The sequence below is a fragment of the Microcaecilia unicolor genome, chromosome 6 (assembly GCF_901765095.1).
Source record: "Microcaecilia unicolor chromosome 6, aMicUni1.1, whole genome shotgun sequence".
NCBI classification, from domain to species: Eukaryota; Metazoa; Chordata; class Amphibia; order Gymnophiona; family Siphonopidae; genus Microcaecilia; species Microcaecilia unicolor.
The window spans coordinates 175,039,029-175,060,463 of record NC_044036.1 but is presented as its reverse complement, the minus strand read 5'-3'; the positions used below and the strand labels follow the sequence as shown (position 1 = coordinate 175,060,463).

The following is a 21,435-nucleotide window of genomic DNA, read 5'->3' as shown; positions in this document are numbered from 1 at the left end:
TTTGAAGGCTTGAGATCAGGGGCATATCTGAGGTTCGGCGGTAGGGGGGGCAGGGGCTAGAGTGAGGGGGCACATTATAGCCCCCCCCCCGCCGTCAACCCCCCCCCCCCAACTGGATCTAAAGATGCATGCAGCTTTCACAGCGCGCTGCACGACGAGGATGAAAAAGTTAAAGATCACGGCTGGGCTGGCGGGGGGTTGGGGTCCCCCGCCAGCTGAAGCAATATTTTAAAAAGCCGGAGGAAGCGGACCTCGGGGTAGGTGACGGCAGTAGGCGAGGGAGGGAGGGTTAACGGCGATAGGGGGGTCCGGGGCAAAATCTGCGGGGGCCCAGGCCCCTGTGGCCCCACGCAGATACGCCCCTGCTTGAGATATGGGATATCCTGGACAGAAAGTGCTTCGAGCACAGAGAGTTAAGTTATATATCAGTTTGATGTTGGGTAGGGACATGTGAAACTCTGGAATTCGTTGCCAGAGAATGTAGTAAAAGCAGTTGGCTTAGCAGGGTTTAAAAAATGTTTGGACGGCTTCCTAAAGGAAAAGTTCATAGACCATTATTAAAAAGGACTTGGGGAAAATCCACTGCTTATTTCTAGAATAAGCAGTGTAAAATATATTGTACTGTTTTGGGATCTTGCTAGGTACTCGTAACCTTGATTGGCCACTGTTGGAAACAGGATGCTGAGCTTGATGGACCTTTGGTCTGTTGCAGTATGGAAATACTTACGTACTTAAATTGCAGCTTGCTAAAATTGGTATGTATAAATACAGATATGTAAATGGCACAATTTACAAGTGGCTATGTTTTTAAAATAATGGCCATTTTTTTTAATGAGCATATTATAAAACATTTTCTAGCATGTTTCAGCTTGTGTGGAAATGCCTTTTTACCGTTTCAAGGCACTTTGTGCTTTAAGGTGATCTTTTCATAGGGATATGATGGGAACTGTTTCCTTAGACACTTTGGTTCTACTGCTATGAGGCATTTAGAATATTTTTGAGTATTTTTATAGGTGCATTGTTATAAAACTACCCTTTTAATATCAAATTAAGAGCAACATATGCCATCAGGAAGTTCTGAAGAAGGTCCAGCCTCCTGCACTTCACTCACCTCTTTTAGTACCAAAACACAATTTCCTGGTCCCACACACTGAGGCAGTTCTGCAATCCTCCCCTTGTTTAGGTAAGGCCCTGAGAAGCAGCGATGGTTGAAGTAGATCTTTGGGCAGCAGTATTTTCCATTGATTATAACTAGTAAATGAAAAGCACCAGAGATAAAGTGTGTTGCGTACCTTAGTGTAAGACTAGAAACTCAAAAGTTTTCAGCTTGCTTTTTAAGCTGAAGAATGAGAGACTGGAAATCAATATGCTGCTCTGACTAGCTTCCATTTCACTGGCAAGTGTTCACTCCATGTACTTTGTCCATCTTTCTCTGGTACACATGGACACAAGTATAATCATCTAGCACTATCTCTATGACTTGACACTAAAAGAGGAATCGTTCTCCGCAACAAGAGTTATTTACTCTGGAATGGGTTACTATGATTAGGAAATGGATCTCTTCTACTTTTACAAAAAAGATATGATGTATAAATAAATATCTTAATGTCTGAACAGGCTGGAATCACAATGAGCCAATCAGATTGTTCCGATCATCTAGATCAGTGCTTCTCAACTCTTTCCTGAAGGCACACGTGGAGGGGCATAATCGAACGCAAACGTCCATCTCCATGGGCGTCTATCTCCGAGAACGGGTACGTGAAGGGGCGGGACAAACCGTATTATCGAAAAAAATGGGCATCCATCTTTTTTCCGGTAATATGGTTTAAGCCAGCCAAATGCATCGGATTTGTGCGGATTTGAGCTGGGCAGTATCGTTTGTCAGCGATAATGGAAACCAAAGGCGCCCAGCTCAAAAACGACCAAATCCAAGGCATTGGGTCGTGGGAGGGGCCAGGATTCATAGTGCATTGGTCCCCCTGACATCCCAGGACACCAACCGGGCACCCTAGGGGGCACTTGTAACAATTAAAAAAACAAAGCAAACTACCTCTGAAGTCCATAGCTCCCTTCCCTTGGGTGCTGAGCTCCCCAAATCCCCCCAAAACCCACTCCCCACAACTCTACACCATTACCATAGCACTTATGGCTGAAGGGGGGCACCTAGATGTGGGTAAAGTGGGTTTTGGGGCGGTTTGGAGTGCTCCCATTTACCACCACAAGTGTGACAGGTAGGGGGGGGATTGGCCTGGGTCCACCTGCCTGAAGTCCACTGCACCCACTAACAACTGCTCCAGGGACCTGCATACTGCTGTGATGGAGCTGAGTATGACATTTGAGGCTGCCATACAGGCTGGGAAAAAAAAGTTTTTGAAGTTGTTTTTTTTTGGGTGGGAGGGGGTTAGTGACCACTGGGGGAGTCAGGGGTGGTCATCCCCGATTCCCTCCGGTGGTCATCTGGTCATTTAGGGCACTGTTTTGGGACTTGTTCGTGAAAAGAAAGGGTCCAAAAAAAGTGACCCAAATTCGTGCTAAAAACGCCTTTTTTTTTCGATTATCGGCCGAGGACGCCCATCTCTCCTCGGCCGATAAACATGCCCCAGTCCCGCCTTCACCACGCCTCCGACACCCCCCCGGGACCGAGGATGTGGTGTCAACTTTGGCCATTTCTGCGACAGATTGCAGTTGAAGATGCCCAAAATCGGCTTTCGATTATATCGATTTGGGCGCCCACGGGAGAAAGACGCCCATCTCCCGATTTGGGTCAAAATATGGTCGTCTTTCTCTTTCGAAAATAAGGCGGATAGGCAGTCGGGTTTTCAAGGTTGCCCAATGAATATGCATGAGATAGATTTACATGCAACAAGTATTCAGTATATGTACATTTATCACATGCATATTCATTGTGGTAATCCTCATTACCTGACTGGCTGGGTGTACCTCCAGAAGAGGGTTGAGAAGCACTGATGTAGGCTACTGCATAAATGTCTTTTGACATACTATTTTAGGGTAAGATATTCAGTTGGCAGTGGTGAGCGCTTTTTTTTTAAGCCACCACCAGCATTATCCCTGGATATCCAATGTTGGGCCATGTCTGGGCACCGGCATTGAATTTTCAAGTTTATACGGCTGGCTATCTTTTATACAGTTAAGTGTGATAGTTGATGTTTAACTGCCTAAGCGACACCGTATAAAGATAGGACTAACTTTTGTGCGGTTCAATTTGGCTGCTTAACTGAGGCAGTTAAGTGCAGTATATCAGCACTGAACCGCCTAAGTGCCGACACTGTCCTTGAACTGCCCACAAAATAGCCAGCTTTCAGTTTAGCAGTCAGTGCTGATATTCAGTGGCATTAACCTGTTAAGTGCTGCTGAATATCAGTGCATAGCCCCACACAGGTGATCCAAATGGCCAGGAGCCTTTCCTGGCCACTTAAAGCACTTTGAATATAGATCAATTGAGGTCTAAATTCACTATATTTTATAGGATCACTCTTGCCATATGCCTAGTGTCAAATTTTGAGAGCACCCAAAAACTAGAGTTTGGGACCCCCCTACACACTCTTATCTCTTGTGGGGGGGGGGGGGGGGGAGACCCCCTCCACTGGTCCTCCATCTATGGAAGCTGTAATTTTAAATTCAGCCTTGTACATACACTGTAAAACATTACATAGATCAAGGGACTTTCAGTGGTGGTCACAGGACATAGATCAGGACATTGGTCACTGTCTGGCTGCTGAGGAAATAAAAACAAATCTCTTGGCCTCCACAAAAGACAACACATGACAGGAAAAGTGAAGGTTGGCAAAAATAAGAAAAAAAAACTTCAGTTATGTATTTTGTTAAATACTCTTCCCCATATTTTATATTCTTACAGAAATGTCAGTTCAACTGAAACAAGGCACTTAGTAATAATCTGAACAGCCCACATTAATAGATATGGGTAGCTTTGATAGACTTTCTACAGAAACTGTATGGAAAAATCACACCATAATAAAACAGCCTCAGTTCTATCCAAAATATTAGATTTCCGACAACAGACTGTAAAGAAGTCTGCTGTATGCATTAGACTCCAATCTGGGACATGTAAGCACATGCTGAGAGAAGTAGCATGGAAAAGTATTAAAGCAGAAAGGACCGATTTTAATACTGGTTTGAAGTTTTCCATGTACCACTGGATCCTGTTTACCCCGTCTTCTAATTTAGAATAACCCCCTGGCTGAGCAAAGGTATCCTTAGAACATCCTGTCACACCAAATCCTAAACACTGTAGCCCCCAGGTATACATGCAACATGCTGTCAGCCAGGGCTGCCATGCTAAGTCTGTATATGGGCCAAGTGTTCACTCTTCCTTCCCCTTTCTCCTGACTTAATCCCAATATATTCTCAATTAGGACTGCTATGCTCATGCTGCACACAGGACGCGTGGTCAACCCTACTCCCACCAACTCTGCTCAGGCATCAGTTATAGGTTTACTTTGAGTCCCAGAGCTCAGGTTGCCCAAGGAGCAAGAACAAACGTCAGAAAGGGAAGAGGCATGTCTAAGGAAGTTGTGTTTTCATTTCACTACTGTAAGAAACATATGGCAGCTGATACACATAACAATGCGTTCATTTCAAATTAATTAAGAATGGGGGCTCCAACTTTATTGATCCCTCTTTGGTGCTTAAGAATAAATGTATATCTCTATTAATATGGTCCATGCTGAGGGATTAGTTTATGAGACTTTTGCCATATGTGGCAGCTTTAAAATAAACCAATACAGAGCAGATTTATTTACTCAATATTTATACTAGTTGGATTACATAACAATTTTCTCTCACCATCTGGTACAGAGGGAGTTTTTATTTTAGGAAAAATGCATTCAGGAGGGGCACCCGTCACTATGAAGGAATACCAACTGTAGGAAGAAGGATGCTCTCTTACCATTTTTTCAGTAACTATAGAAGGACAAGAGTATTCCTTCAGGCAACTACCATATTTTCATATACTTACAGAAGTGACAGCATTATGTCCATCCATGCATTGTTACATTTCTGAGTAGCTTGCTGTTGACTTCCTAATAATTTCAACATCATGCCAATTAAGCAATTGTTCTGCTCAGAATTGGGTATGAATTCTTTAGTGTAATACACAGAGTTTGCTTATAGTACAATAAGTCCCAATGTTATCAATAGAAATTCATGGCTGCTCTAAGACTTGGCTTTTCTTCATGGCCTTTTCCTCATGCCCCCCACCACCAAACCTATAGCTCCCCCCCTTTTTTTCACTACTCTATTCTTTTGTGTCCCATTGATGTTGTTGTTGATCATTGCTAGTATTGGGATTCTGTCTGGTACTTGTGAACTGGATTGGCCATTGTTGGAAGCAGGATACTGGTCTAAATGGACCATCAGTCTGACCCAGTATGGCTGTTCTTATGTTCTAACTGGGAATTTTACTATTCTCTTCCTGGATCTGTGTCTTAGTTCTGTCTTTCTGTATGTTCGCTTGTTCATCTGCACTGTTTTATGCTTCCTGCTTTACACTGCCATGTCATCTCTCTTGAATGGCCATTTATCAAACGGCAAACACATAAATAAATAAGGAACTGTCTAGGAAAATCTGTAAAGCTGGAGCAGCCTGCCAGGTTATAAAATGTTCTCTCCATGGGCTCAGCAGAGACGACAAATGAAATGGCCATAGTAATGTAGATAAAGCATTATTTGGATTTTTTTAAATGTCCAGTTCTCCTAAGCAGCATATGGCATGCACCTATGACACCTCATTTATGTTAAAAACATTTGGATTAAAATATAACAAGCTTGGAACTGTGCTATGTGTTTATCAATGAATTAATTCTGAAGCCATTTCTGAATATACAGTCATTATGCAGAAACACACTGCTGTGATAAGTGACTGAGTCCCCACTTCTTGCATAGCTGCAATGTACCTCTTATAGCAATTTGGAGACCCCCCCCCCCCCCCGAGAGAATTAATCTATTGAGAAGAGCAAAAAAATTCCATACTTTGATCTGAGGAATTTAGCTCCTGGTTCTTCAGTCCCCGATGGATCGTGCTTGAAGACAGGATTCTGAAAATAAGGAAGACTATTTAGATTAATGTAGACAAAATGAGTAGACAATTTTCTCCATTATTTCCTTGTCATTTGACAGCTGTCAACAACATAATTAATGTACACACTTACAAAGCCAGCAGCAATCTCTTCTGGTACGACAGCCATGCAGTATCTGATGGCTTATTTGTACAAGGGCACACAGTCATCAACAGTCATAGCCTTAGGAGATCATCAGATTTATGGGGGTTAATTTTCAGAGTGAGTTATGAGTTTGACAGTGGATGGTGAATACAACTCACTTAACCAGGCACTTTTAAAAGCTATACAGATAATTTTGGGCCATTTAACTCACTAAATAGACCAATGATATCCATGTAAAAAGGAAAGAGGTCAATTCTATAAACAGTAGATACCCGGTTAATCAACCTTCAGTTATCCAATGTCCTGGATTCACTAACAGTTGGTAATATGGGCTCGCCTACTCTCTTCCTCCATCCCAAACATCAGGTCATCAGCCACACCTCCCAAAAACACCCCAAAGTACCTCCTAAAAACAGAAGCAGACTTTAAGAAAAATATTAATCATTAACATTTTTTTAAATATATATAGAACATTTAAAATCAATGAAATTGGTTGATTTTAAATGTTCGATATACATTAAACATTTTTTAATAATTAATATTTTTCTTAAAGATTTTTTTTTTAATTATTAGATATTATTACTTGGTTTTTTGATTGTGCATGCTCAATATACATCACTACATTTTTGTGTATTTTTTAGATTATATTTTATTGGATTTTTATCGTTTGTAATATTCACTTCTAACATGCTGGTATCAGCTGGACAAGTAAACCACATTTGCATATGACGTTTTTGAGAACATCATGACGTTACCAGTGCTATATATATTAGATTTGTTTCATTAAGTTTTTTTTAAATATTATTAGTTTAAATATATCGAGAAGATACAATTAAGACATATTAGAATAAAATAGTTCTGCTCCACATCTGATTAGTATATTTGGCGGTTGTTGACCTTTGAACTATTGATTACATTCAAAATCACGAGACACTGCACACGCTGTAATGCTGGCACGCAATAGAAATGAGCGCTGGAATCAGATTAGAGACGCGAAAGTAGTAAGTACCCGTTTCCACCCCCTTTTTTTGATCTCTTATGGCTTGTGTTCAATTCTTATTATGAAACCAGTCAGACTGTCGGAAGAAGCATATGGTTTGAGTAGGCACCCCGAGTTTTTGAACAGTAATTCACATCTAAAAGAGTTATTGTCAACGTCATGATTAGATCAGTTTATCACGCTAAGAAATTATATATCAGCTTACAAGCATGGTTGGAAAGATGTGAAAATATCACAGATTGAAACGTTCTCAGTTTGGGATAGAGTATAAGATGCAAGGTTAAGTAATAAGAGAAGGATTGTATAAGCTTTGTCGGAAACGCTGTTTAAATCTGATGGTATGATTATTGAACAAAAGGGTCACTAAACAAGTGAGTTTGTTCTTTCGAGTGTTTTATTGATTTTGTTTGTTTTGATTGTAGGACGGTTTTTACTTTTTCTTGAGGGAGTATATATACGTATACCCCCTTTTTTAGGTATGTATATTTTATTTTGAGAGCATGTTCACACAAATGATTTGATATGATTGCATATCACTCTTGCAGTTCCAACCTCTCCATATATATGTTTTGAGTTCTTTTAACTCCTGTATGGATTTATTTTATTTCTATATATTTGGTTTTTATTTGATTTGTTTGTATTTTATTGTATTAGAATTATTTTTGTGGTTACAATTAAATGAATGTGTGATTAATTTTATTATCTTATTTTACTGTATGTGATTTTATAGAAAATGTGTTCTGAAATTTCGCTTCTGGTGATTTATGTACATGTAAATGATTTTATGTCTATGTTTTTATTTTATAGTTTTACCCCTGACGCAGCCTGAGGGTGAAACGTGGCCACGTCGGGTATTGTTCTAATAAAGCATTGTATTTACCCGATTTATTATCATTATTTTTTCTAGTCTGCTTTTTTGTTTGTCCAAATACAAGAGATATGCATTTCTAAAAGCTGACATATTCCAATTAATAAATTCAGAATAAAATACTTGTTTCTACCTTTGTTGTCCGAGTATGTTTTCTATTTGCTTTGGTCCCAATGTCTCTTTTCTGCTTTTTCTTGTCTATTAGACAGGGCTCCTGTCTATTAGACATTTCTTTTTTCTCCATGTCCTCCACCCATCTTCCCTCTGTGTCCCTGTCCCTCCCTCCATGTTCAGTACATGCTCTCTTAGCATCCCTATCGTCCTCTATATTCATCATTTCTCCTCTGCGTTCCTAAGTTGAACTGTCCTACATTTCCACCTTGTGCCCATATTCCTTTCCATGATCAGCATTGACTCTCTGTGTCCCTATCATCCCTGTGTCCAACATTTCCCCTGTTTGTCTCTATTGCCTCTCTGTCCAGCATTGCCCCTCTGTGTCCCTATGCTCCCTCCATGCCCAGAATCTCTTCTCAGTCTCCCTATCCCCTTCCTCCCACCTGTGGGGCCAGTATCTCTCCTCTATTCCTGCTCCCCTCCAGTCTAGTGTCTTTCCCCTCTCCTCCAGTCCATCTCAGTCTCTTTCTCTCTCCCCTCCCGTGTCTTTCCCCTTCTCCAGTCATTCAGACTTGTCTCTCTCTTCACCTCTCCTCTCTTCCTTTCCTCCAGTCCAGTCACTCTCAGTCTCTCACTTCACCCTTCTCTCCATCTCACTTCCAGTGTTCTTTCTCTCCTCCAGTCTAGTCGGTCTCAGTCTCTCTCTCTCCCTCCTTCCCACTGATCCAGTGTCTCTCCTCTTTCCTTGCTCCCTCCCCACCAGTGTCTCCTCTTCCAGGTCTAGTGTCTTCCCCTCTTCCAGTCCAGCAGTCTCTCTTGTCTCTTCCTGGCCCAGTATCTCCTTCTCTGACCTGTGTCCAGCACCTCTTCCTGTCTGTCCTCACTCCCCAGGTCTAGAAGAGCAGTACCTATTGCATATCACTTTCCCTGGGACCAGCACCTTCCTCCTCCATTACTTCTAGTACAGTGTCTTTTATTCTCCCCTCCCCATTGCAACATTTATCCCTCTCCCTTGTTTCTACCCCCCCCCCCCCAGCCTGGCACTTAGGGGGGGCTTGTGGCTAGAGAGACGTAACTTCCTCAAACCTCTTATACCGGGCACCTATGATCTTCTGCATTTAGGTGCAAAAGCGTACACCAGCTATGTGGATGGTGTAAGTGGTCATGCCTAAGTACTACATGCATATATATACTCAGGAACATAGGCACCTACTAATCTTTATAGAATAGGCTGCTATAAGGCATGAGGGCAATTCTATAACAGTGTACCTATATACAGGTACCTATTTTCCTTTATGGAAGACTAGCATAACCGGTTGTATAGGAGCATTTATGCCAGCAATAGAGCTGGTAGAAATGCTCGTACCTAGTTTTGGGAGATACACATGTGATTTATAGCATTTTATAAGTTACACACATCAAGTGTGCACCCCTGCTTAGAAACCACCTATGTGAACAGTCATCTGCAAATTATTCAGTATCAAAGATTAGCACGTAGTTACAGAACAGTGTGTAGCCTCCCCCCACCCATTATAGAATTACCCCTATGAGGGTAATTCCATCATAGGGAACTTAGGATAAGATGGTAAGCAGGCACCTGTTTTAAACCTAAGCTATACAGAAAGTTACGCACCTGCTTCTCTTTATAGAGTACTAGTGGCAAGTAACAGAAAATGCACTTATACTAGCACAACTCCTGCACAAACTGTGCCTACATAGATGCTATGAACATTATACCGGCTTGGGAGCAGGTGTAAATGGTAGCATGTAAAGTAAATAGGAATGTGCATATTTTATAAAATATAAGACATAAAAGCATTTGTAGTGCAACTAGGGATGTACTTATAAACATGGGGTAATTTTATAAAAGCTGTTTCATGCACATAAATGGTTTCTACAATTTCCTCCTTAGTTTAGAATCAGGCTTAAGTTAAATGGCTAGCCATCGGGGGCAGTCACTGCTTATATGAAAACTAAGCTGCATTAAGTAAATGGATATTGTTGCTGGATATATGTATAAAGTTAAGCACCGGAGATGGCATTTAACTTTTTAAGGCGACTGCTTCAGCTGAATATTAATTCACAGTTTAGTATCATTAAGCCACAGATCCTCCCCCATTCCGAGTCACTTACTGTTTCTCCGGTTGGACTACAGCTATTTTTCTTTGCTTGTTCACTGCAGTACAAGAAGGACAAGAAAATAATAAAGATGAGAAGCAGCATTACAGAATTTACATGCAGAGAAAAATCTACATTTGTTTATTCTCTTAAGGTCTATATTCAGCATGGTTTAAAAACAGGAAGGAGAGGCTTCTGCCTGCTTAAAACATGCTGAGTAGGTCGTTCCCAGCGTCAGAGTCCCACAGAAGGGGGTGTCAGGATTAAACGGAAGATATGTGGGCACCTGCAATACTCATCGGAAAGGACCACATAAAAAGCGTTCTTATCTTTGCCCAGTTACTGAATATTAGCCAAGACACAGAAAAAAAAAATTAAAAACTCTACAGAAAGGAAGCAAAGAACAGAGGTGGCCAAAGGAAACAAGAGACCTGAAACAAAGGTGCCAACAGGGTCAGGTGTTAATAAAGATCTCAGTTGGCACCTGTGGTTCAGATCTCCGTTTCCTTTGGCCACCTCTGTGCTCTGGTTCCTTCACTGAATATTGGCCAGCACCTGCATAACTTCCGGTTCTGCTGAGAACCCAGATATCCAATACCTGGCCCAGCATTGAATATTCAGGTTTAGTTCAGTCTGTGGCTGTCAACAGCTTTAAAATCACCGACTGCTGCAGGCTGAATACTGACCCGATGATAGACACTTGCATGAAGTGCAAATCATAGCAGTAACATGTCCTGCCAGCATACAAGATTGCTAAATTGGACTTTATTAAACTCAAATCACAGACGGCAAAATGGAGCTTCACCTATTGCTCTACGAGGAGATCTGAGGGGGTACCCATTTGTCTCGCACCATCCTACAGGAAAGATATCCATAGAGTCCACATGCACGATGCATTCAGAAATTGATTTTGCTGAACCTATTTGGCAGAAAAAAAAATAAGAGTGATTGCTTAAAACTTCACATCAGTTTCGCAGGCTATAAATTCTTCAGAAAAAGGCTTATCTTGGATAACCAGGTGCAACATTTCACTGCCTTTTAACATCTTTTCAGAAATTAAACATGGTTCTTCCCAAATTCAACCCATGGAACTTAGCATTTTTGATAGTACTGACTACCATGGGCTGATGTGTGCCGGAATATTCAGTGCTGACCCCATCTGGGTACTGGAAATGAACATCCGGGCAGTCAGTAGCTCTCGGAAGCTACCCGAGTACTACTCGAATTCAGTGCGGTACCAGGATAACTAGCCAGGCATAGACCACATAGCGCTTTATGCAGTCCTATATGCCCAGTTATCTGGGCATTGAATATTGATAGCATCTGAATAAATTTCCAGGTCCCCCTACCCTAGACCACCCCAGTATTAACCATAGTGATCTGGTGACGTGCCACTGAAAATCCAGTGTTTATATTGCACCGAGTCAGTGCAATATAACCAGGCAGGAGCCTCTCCCTGCTCAGTTAAATCATTTTAAATATCAGGCCTGATAATGCTTCAGTTTGCCAAAAATAAAAAAGGCTTTTCATCCCACTGCAAACAAGCTTCCCGATTTATGGCTGCTATGTGTCACTGTGGTCTGAAAGATCCTATCAATTGTGCTTTAAGTCCATTTTCCAGGCTTAGGCATTCACAGCCCTTGTTGTCTGCAGGCAGTGCACTGGAGGTTCTGCTGCCTGTGGGGATTAGGTAATGTGTGATTACTTCGCAGCTTACCTACTAGTTCTTTCTGTCTTTGGTCTTCTCTCTATTCCTCTATTTTTCTACTGAGTGTTTGTAAACTGTTCTGGTGGTCAATGTATAAGGGGCAATATATTAAATGTCAATAAACTAATAAATTAAAGAGACCAGTGGGAGAAAACCATTATTGCCAGGTTGGTTAATAAACATGGACCCAATTTAAAAAGTAGACGCAACATAGTATCTGCGAAAATATTGAGGAGCATGAGTAGAGATGAATAATATACGAAACAGATCCTTTGGTGCCGGATTAGGAATCTTGTGTTAGAGTAAAGGTTCAGGATGGAATGTAAATGGTTAAGGTTATAAACTGAAATAATGTAAACAAGAACACATTCATTTTTTGTCATTAAAAGATACTAAACATAGACCATGAGAACAGAATCAGATGAGTATACCTTCAGAATCCCCCCCCCCCCCCCAAAAAAAAACCCCTAACAAAAACCAGACTGTGTGTTTCCCTGGGCACCTACCCTCTAGCTGAAGCCAGATATAGGAACCTTTCACCTTGGTAACTGTAGCAATGCAAACCTCCTCTCGGTTGACAGGGTTCACTGCCTCTAGTTTCATGTTCTCCTTAAATCCGTGGTCAGAAATTGGCTGAAAGGATGAGGTGAGACAAAGCAAAATGTGACTGATAAAGTCTTTATTTTTACAGAATCCAGGGAACAGAGCAGATTACCCAGTGCTTCATGCCTCCCTTTTTTTATACTAATTAGACGTCATCTGTCTGGATGTTCTTTTGCTGCCTGTCTCCTGTAACTCACTTTCTACCCTTCTTCTCATATGGGTATTGATCAGGTTTCAGTTAAGGTGTTGCTGCTCCCTTTTATTTTCCCACACAGAAAGACCCATTTTGCAGAAAGTGCCTCCAAGTTGAGATGCTCAAGATTTCTTGGGTACTTTACATAAGACCACGGAGCCCTTTATGAAATACTAGCCGTTGAGCCCGTAAAAACGGGCTAGTATAGGAAAGGAGGGGTTGAAAGCCCCTTCCCGTCGCCGCTGCAAGGCCCCCCCCCCCGAGTCGCCGCCACCCCTCCATCCGGCCCGGCCCTCGCTCCGCTATTGAAACAGCGAGGGAACGCAGCACACAGCTCTGCTCTGCTGAGCTGCCGTCGGCCTTCCTTCTTCTTCTCGGCCTGTGTCCCGCCCTCATGTGATGTAACGTTGTCGAGGGCGAACTGTACCTTTCTTGTTGCTAAAGACATGCCCAAAATCATCACTGGTCCCTTGTTTTTTTTTTCAGTTTTACTTTTCTATTTTTTTTGTGTGCTTATTCATGACAATATACAACATTCACTAATATTCCAAAATCGATATGGTACTTCGCTTTGCTTTCACTTTAGTTGAAACAACGTTGGCTGTGGGGGTTATGATATCTGACATGCTACATGTTTTGCTTAGGAAAGGTTTTTTCAAAGATTACCCCCAATAGTTTTTGCCTGCCAGACGATAAGCTGTCGGCATGTACGGCAGGCAAAAACTATTGGGGGTAATCTTTGAAAAAGCCTTTCCTAAGCAAAACATGTAGCATGTCAGATATCATAACCCCCACAGTCAACGTTGTTTCAACTAAAGTGAAAGCAAAGCTAAGTACCATATTGATTTTGGAATATTAGTGAATGTTGGATTCTCATGAATAAACATAAACAAAAAAAATAGAAAAGTAAACTGAAAAAAAACCCCCAAGGAACCAGTGACGATTTTGGGCACGTCTTTAGTGACAAGAAAGCTACAGTTCACTAGACCCCCATACTGTAATATGAATGCTGCACATACAGGGGGGGTAATATCATAACGGGTGCCTAGGTTGAAAGTCCAAAAAGTTGCTTAGATTATGCTTCAATGTTTTTTTTATTGAAAACCGTACAAAAATAGAGATTTTACAAATGAATCCACAAAAAGGCAATTATAAGTCTGTACTCATTAAAGATCAAAGTTAATTAGATTATAAAGGTAATACAGGCACTTATCTGCCTTTATAAAATGGACCCCAGAACTATCCCCAGTGTAATATAAATGCCATGGAACAAATATACACCTGCTCTGAAGATGAAAACATGTGCATATTCTCTACGTATACAAAACATACATGTACACTGCAACTCCACCCCTGCTCTACTCAAACTATGCCCCTAAGGGCGTCTACACATGGAATGCATACAAGTACATTTTATTTATTTATAGCATTTATATCCCACATTTTCCCACTCAAGGGCAGGCCCAATGTGGCTTACAGAAATTTACAAAAGTCATACATCAATTCTACAACAAACAGTCAACGGCATTGTAGTGAAAGAGGCTAGAGAATAATAGAAGAGGTGGGGAAATGTGGAAAGAGAAATTGAATTCAATAGGCAGCGGTGCAGGGCGGGTCAGGAGCGTAAGCTTTTCCGAATACGAAGGTCTTAAGCTATTTTCTGAAGGTCGATCAGGGATAATTTTCACAAAATTTAGGTAGACCATTCCACAGCTGTGCGCTAATATAGGAAAAGGTGGAGGCATAGGTGGTTTTATACTTGAGGCCTCTGTAGATGGGATAATGCAGATTTAAGTACAAGTGAGCTGATCTGTGAGAGTTTTGAGGTGAGCATACTCATGAATGTATATTCAGTAGCACAGTTTTACAAGAGCCATTTTCCCCATACAAAGAACATGCTTTGTACACAAGAAATACTTTATAAAAATTACCCTCCTAAGGCATTCCTGCATTTTTATAGAGGAGATCTTCTTTAGATTTGGAGAGACCACATGTTGCCTGTTATCTAAGGCTGCTTCCACCACTCTAACTGGGTCTCTTCCTGCCCTAAAAGGCTTCAGTGTGCCCTCTATTGCTCCTCTAGGTGTTTTCTATAACAGGAGACTACATACTGTGGCCTAACTCTCAGAAACCGCTGACTTGGTCACCTCTGAAGGAGTGCTTCATTTGTAACTTCAGATCAACAGAAAGAAATGGATTACATGCTTACCGAAGGAAAGCAGCTCTGGGGAGCAGCTTCTGCAGCACATTGTTTGAGGTAGTCTGCCCAGTCAAAATCCTGCCCAGGATAACCTGCATATAACAGAACCCAGCAACAGATTAATGGAAAATTGTATACCAGCTCTTTGTATGACCAGAACCCAGAATCTTGCCTCCTCTTAACCCCAGAACTTGTAAGCCAGACTCCAGTAACTTTCCCCCTCCCTGATCCCTACGCTCTTGCCAACCAGAGAATTCTTCTTGACCCTTGCACTCTTCCTCATGTGTCGATTTCACTGCCTGCTTGTATAGCTACCAGCTGCCTCTTCCATGTGGTTGTGACTGTGTTAGTCTCCACAGAACCACAACTGCCTGTTCTTTTGTGCCAGTTTTCTCATGTGCCCTCACATCTACCACATGGAAAAACAGAAACATCATAGCTCCATGGATGCCCCTATTTACATCATCATCAAAGGTGATGTCGGGACTTTGATGATGGCATCGATGGCGACAACCACAGAACCAGGGAACAGTAGCCTATTACCCATTTTATGCAAATTCTGAAAGACAGGCAGGCAATAAGAATAAGTGCAGGAGATGGAGTTTCAGTGTGTATGAGCACGTAGGTGAGTGGGTCAAGAAGCCCTTTTTCACCAGTGACTGCTATCACTACGTTATTATGTAACTATGGTAACTGTGGATGCTAGCAAGAGCAGGAAGACACTTCCATTGTCTGAACATCTTCCTCTGTTTGACAATATTATTCAGAATAAAATATGGTCCAAAACTTGAATATTAAAATGTTCTGCTTATTCTGTCAAAACTCAGACTGAGAAAATGGGTGCAAACTTGGCACCTCTGCTTCGGAATCAGGGCAGAGAAAGTGCCTGCACTTACCAGGGGGTGCAGTGAGGTGCACACCATTTTTTAGGCTCCAGTGCACAGGGAAAATGCCCAAACTGTGGTGGTGACACACAAAAGACCGACCTTTGGTGCATTCAGGTCGTAGGTCATCAAGCTCCACCAAGAAGTATTTATCATTGAACACCTGAAAAAGTCATGCAGTAAGAAAGGGTGGTCACTCAAAGGCCAGGGGAGTCCCCACCAGAAGTGGCAAAGTAGAAGAATCTTTCAAACACTTTAGAAAAAGCTTACAAAATGACAACCAGAGGGCATTACCAGACTCAAACATAATTCTGTTCAAACTGAACTTAAAAAAACAGATCAGATACTACTATTCTCCTCATCAGTAGGTTCTAAATACCTAGAGCTGGGCTTTCCATACCTATTCTTCTGACCATACAGCCAGTCAAGTTTTCATCATATCAATAATGAATATATATGAGGTAAACTTGCATTAACCCACCTGAATATTCAGAAAGATACTGTCAATTGTAAACTGTACATGGGCCTTAATAGAGAGTCAATGTAAGGACCTATGGAACAGTCTAGCACTCTCTCTTCCCATATCCAAAGATGCTTCTAGTGGCCATGTTATAAAATTAATCCCTTCCTCCCCAACAGGGAGAAATTAATTTGACATTTGACAGTAGTGGCTGTAGGAAATGGAAAAATTATGTCTTACCTGATAATTTTCTTACCTTTAGTCCCAAAAGATCAATCTAGAACTTGTGGGCTATGTCCATCGACCCACAAATAGAGTCAAACAAAGAAGCTCTTGGTGATTCGCCCCTTAAGGGTATTATGCAGTCCTGAAACCTTCAGTAATTTTGAATGACAAAGCAATGGAGCTCATAGAACGAGTACAGAACATGCACTATAATTTGTAATAGACAAGCAAGACAGCAGCAACAATATCAATTGGATCACAAAGTTCTATCAGAAATGAAAGCTATTGCAGCCGACTGACAGAGAGAGAAGCAAGCAATGCAGAATAAGCTCTTCTGGAACATGGCCTTAAGACCAGGTCCACATCACCTTGTGAAATGTCATCAACTCCCCCTTTCTTTTTTTTTTAACAGACACATCAAAGTTGTCAAGAAATCTCTCCCCAAGTATGCTGGAAAGAATGTGTTCCTGCAGCAAATCGGAAAAAAGAAGAGTCAGCTGAGACTGGGAAGCAAAACACCATTGAGCCAGTGCCAAGAATAGCTAAGTCTGTAAGAGTTAAAAAGCCAAGAAAGTGAAGCTAGGGTACACCAAGTAAAGTAAAACCTAGGTATGGAGTAAAACAGAGGAAGATCAGAGAGGGGAAAACCTACCCGAGTCTGAAACTGTGTGGTAAAGTACAACTGACTGAGACCTTGAGGCCAAATATCACTTAGACTGAGCAGTTAATACCACTAAGACTGTGCGGTTAAACTGAACTAAGACTACCCATTTAAGCACAACTGCGGGTGTGCAAATATGCACAAGAGAGAGACTGTGAAATATGCAGAACCAAGGCAGCAAGGAAAGAAACAGTTTGGTCCACGAGCATTAGCAAGAGAAAAACAAGAAAACAAGAGTCTGTAACAGAAATCTCAGGTGAAACAGGAAGCCGAGACTGTAAAGGTAAGGATCCCTGAATCCAGAATGAGAAGCACAGCTTCTAGGAGTAGTCTAGTGGTTAGTGCAGTGGACTTTGATCCTGGGGAACTGGGTTTGATTCCCACTGCAGCTCCTTGTGACTGTGGGCAAGTCACTTAACCCTCCGTTGCAAATATCTGATCTAACAAAGAAATCTTTTTATCAACTGCGTGAACTACGTTTGATCAGAAATTCCATAAATAAATCTTCATTATGTACCTTAACTTATGCTTATGTTTTATCATGTTTGGACTATTGTAATATTGTTTATGCAGGTCTTTCAAAACTTAACGTAAAACGATTACAGACGATTCAAAACACTGCAGCCCGCATCATTTGTAGAGCTTCAAAATATGACAGAATTACTCCACTGTTATATCAATTGCACTGGCTTCCAATAGAAGCTAGGATAAAATTCAAAATTCTTATATTGACACATAAAGCATTTTACTTATCTAGTCCATCATATTTGTCTGATCTTATTATTCCTTATACACCAGTGCGAATACTTCGGTCGTTGGCAGATAATAGATTGGTAATTCCATCTCCATCTAAAGCTAGATGGGAATCAACGTGAACATCTGCATTCTTTTTCTTAGCCCCTGCTCTTTGGAACTGCCTTCCCAAGGAACTTAGGCTTGAAGATTCCTATACTCATTTCCATAAAATTTTAAAAACGCATTTTTTGAGATATATTTGAAGATAATGTTTAATACAATTTTTAATTATTTAAAAACGGAAAGGTATAGGAGAAGAAAAGAAAATAGAAGGGGGGACAGAGAGAATAGGAGATAAGGAGTTAAACAAAAAAAAAAAAGGGAGAGAATACATTTTTCTCTTCTTTTCTTTTAGATTTTTAATAAATGCTGTTATGATGATGATTATAGTTTTAGTAACTCGTATTGTTTAATTGACTGTCTGGTTTGTTGTGCTTTTCTATTATAAATGAATTTCAGAGTATGTTTTAGAGTATTTTAATGGTATATTTTAATGTTATATTATATTGTAAACCGTTCTGATTTACCTTTGTAATAAGTGATGGTCTAGTAAATGAATAAACGATAAACCACTTTGAATGTAGTTGCAAAATACCACAGAAAGGCAGTATATCAAGTCCCATTTCCCTTTCCCCTTCCCTTTGTGCAAGTAAAAACTGAGAGGGCATGAGAGCCAAGTTAGTGAGTATTAAAAGGGAAAAAAAAAACCCAGCTGAACACATACTGGTATATCCACAGCAGAGGAGTAACCAAAGACAAATATAACAAGTACCAAGCCCAGAAGCTGAAAAGGCAGAAAAGGAGTATAAAAACTGAATTCTGCAAATGCCAACAAGCGTTGTGATGAACTAACGGGACCAGATAATCTCACTGCAAACACAGAAAATGCATTTGAAACTAAGAGAAATGCAGGCTGTGCAGACAGAACAAAACGTGGTTGTACCAGATATCACCTATGGAAACTGGATGGAGAGGGATTGCTGTGCAAAGGACAAATAGTACAAAATGAATAGCTACGTAGGAAGTGAAGAAAGAGCTCACGGACATGATGAAGGCAAACACTGAAGTCGTAAGAGAACTATGCTCTGGAAGTTCCTGGACGTTTCCTACTAGGGAAATGGAAAGGGAAATGGGACGATATATCGCCTTTCTGTGGTTTTTGCAACTACATTCAAAGCAGTTTACATAGTATATACAGGTATTTATTTGTACCTGGGGAAATGGAGGGTTAATGACTTGTCCAGAGTCACAAGGAGCTGGATTCCAGCTAAATGGAGACTAAGTTATTCACAGATAGTCATTTATTTATTTATTTATTCATTTTTTGTACGACAGGATGTGCAGAAGACTGAAGAACACTGAAGGCCGAAAAATTCAATCGTCTAGCAGGTTGCAGATCCGTTGGAACGACACCGAAAGAAAAATTATACTCTGATTGAAAAGAGAGGGAACAATAAAATGGCGGATAGGCAAAAAACAAATTCTGGTGGGAAGAAAGCTGCCAGTGCTGCGCTAAACAGAACTCATTTACTGAAGAAAACCTATGCTGTCAGGAACCATTGCCTCCTTCAGAATAGAAGAGAAGCATCACAAAGCAAGGCCCAGACAACTGTTGAAAGCCAAGAAACAAAGTAAACTGACATACAGAAAAACAGTATTCACATCCAAAGTAATACGAAACTACTAGTGCCTGTGAGAACATTTAATAAAGAGTCATTAGCTGAAAACAAGAAATAGAGAGTATATTTGAGGTTTGAAGAAATCCTCAGGCAAATTCTCTTCATGGTGTTGGTGGGGGAGGAGGGAAGGGTTCAGCACCACTGAGCATTGCCTTCTGGCATGAGGCAGTTCAGCAATGCTCCTCATATTTGACTGGGTCTCAGCTAGGAAACTGGCCAGGAGTCAGTCTCAGAAGACCAGTCTTGAGGCTTCTCAACCCCAAATGCCCCTCCCAGGCTAGGGTGAGAAATAGGGAAGAGGCTTGGAGAGTTCCAAATATTTCTCATATGCAAATGTACTTTAATTAGCTTACAACTGCTAAAATATTTTAGTTTAGGAGCTACCAGGGCTAAGAAGCCAATGAACTGCATGAAGTACTATCATCGCTGGAGAGAGAGAAATATTGAAGGTTCCAGGAACGCATAATACCTTTAAGGGGCAAATCACCAAGAACTACTTTATATCTGTCTCCATCCGCTGCTAATTGCTGTACTTCTGTTTTTAGAACTCAGACAGAAGATTGTCCTTTGAGAGACAAAACTGGAAAACCTGCACTAGTCTCCTCAAGAAATATGGCTGTAGGGATGTTTGATTACCTTAGTAACAGTAGCAGGCGAGATCTGGAAGGGAGCTTTGGGATCCACAGCCTCTAATTTCATACCCACAGTAAAGGAATGAACTGCAATTTTGGGCTTGTCCTAAAAAGGAATAAAAATAACAAATCTTAGCACAATTAAAAGTGCACCTGTATCCTCCCCCTGTCCTACAGGCATTTGCAGGCTATAGACGGAAACTATACTGTCATACTAATACTCAGAACGATACTATCAACTGTACTGTTCCCCAGCAAAGAGTAGATAATTTCAACAGAGATGACCCTGACCAGGAATATGAGTATACTAGTTTAGAATATCACTTCACTTTGACCGATTCAGAAGTTGAAACTGCAGCCTTATCCTGACTCACAAACCGCACCATCAGAATCCATCTGGAGAGAGGACAGTGATGTAATATAACCAATGGAAATGCACAAAAAATGCCCAAGACTTTTTTCCCCTGAAATTTAATAGTTGTTCTCCCTCTCTCTCTGTTCTTGACGCAGGATATCCAGCTCCACACTTACTGGCTTTCTTTGTCCAAGTCCTGAGTATAGAAGTCTCGTGCTCACTTTCTCTGTGCTCTTAGGGCAGGGATTCCATGACTCTACACTGCATTATCTTTTCCCACCTAGGTCCCATGTAAAGTACAATGCTGTATCCTAGCACCCGAGCTCTGTGCTTCTGGGACATGTGGTTCAGACTGCAGTAATATGTTGTGTGTGTCATGCTGGGAGATTTGATCACATTACTCCTCTCCTGAGGATGGGAGTAAATAATGAGGTAATTAAATTTGCCGATGACAGAGTTATTCAAAGTTGTTAAATCACAAGAGGATTATGAAAAATTACAAGAGGACCTTATGAGACTGGGTATCCGAATGCCAGATGACGTTTAATGTGAGCAAGTGCAAAGTGATACATGTGGGAAAGGGGAACCCAAAGTATAGATACGTGATGCAAGGTTACACATTAGGAGTCACCGACCAGGAAAAGGATCTAGGTGTCAGCATTGATGAAACCCTCTGCTCAGTGTGCAGTGGCGGCTAAGAAAGCAAATAGAATGTTAGGTATGATTAGGAAAGACAAGGA

The 21,435-nt window shown here is 41.1% G+C and overlaps 1 protein-coding gene across 1 annotated transcript in view; it reads right to left on the bottom strand.

Moving 5' to 3' along the window:
* The window catches only part of SFMBT1 (Scm like with four mbt domains 1), a 255,005-nt gene that overhangs the window by 35,311 nt on the left and 198,259 nt on the right, over positions 1-21,435 (bottom strand). The window contains exons 8-15 of the mRNA XM_030205994.1: positions 20,345-20,446; positions 15,901-16,051; positions 15,014-15,096; positions 12,515-12,641; positions 11,106-11,219; positions 10,316-10,358; positions 6,010-6,074; positions 1,112-1,251 (exon numbers count right to left, since the gene is read on the bottom strand). Coding sequence (XP_030061854.1) covers positions 1,112-1,251; positions 6,010-6,074; positions 10,316-10,358; positions 11,106-11,219; positions 12,515-12,641; positions 15,014-15,096; positions 15,901-16,051; positions 20,345-20,446 — 825 coding nt within the window. The remainder of the gene's footprint in view (positions 1-1,111; positions 1,252-6,009; positions 6,075-10,315; positions 10,359-11,105; positions 11,220-12,514; positions 12,642-15,013; positions 15,097-15,900; positions 16,052-20,344; positions 20,447-21,435) is intronic.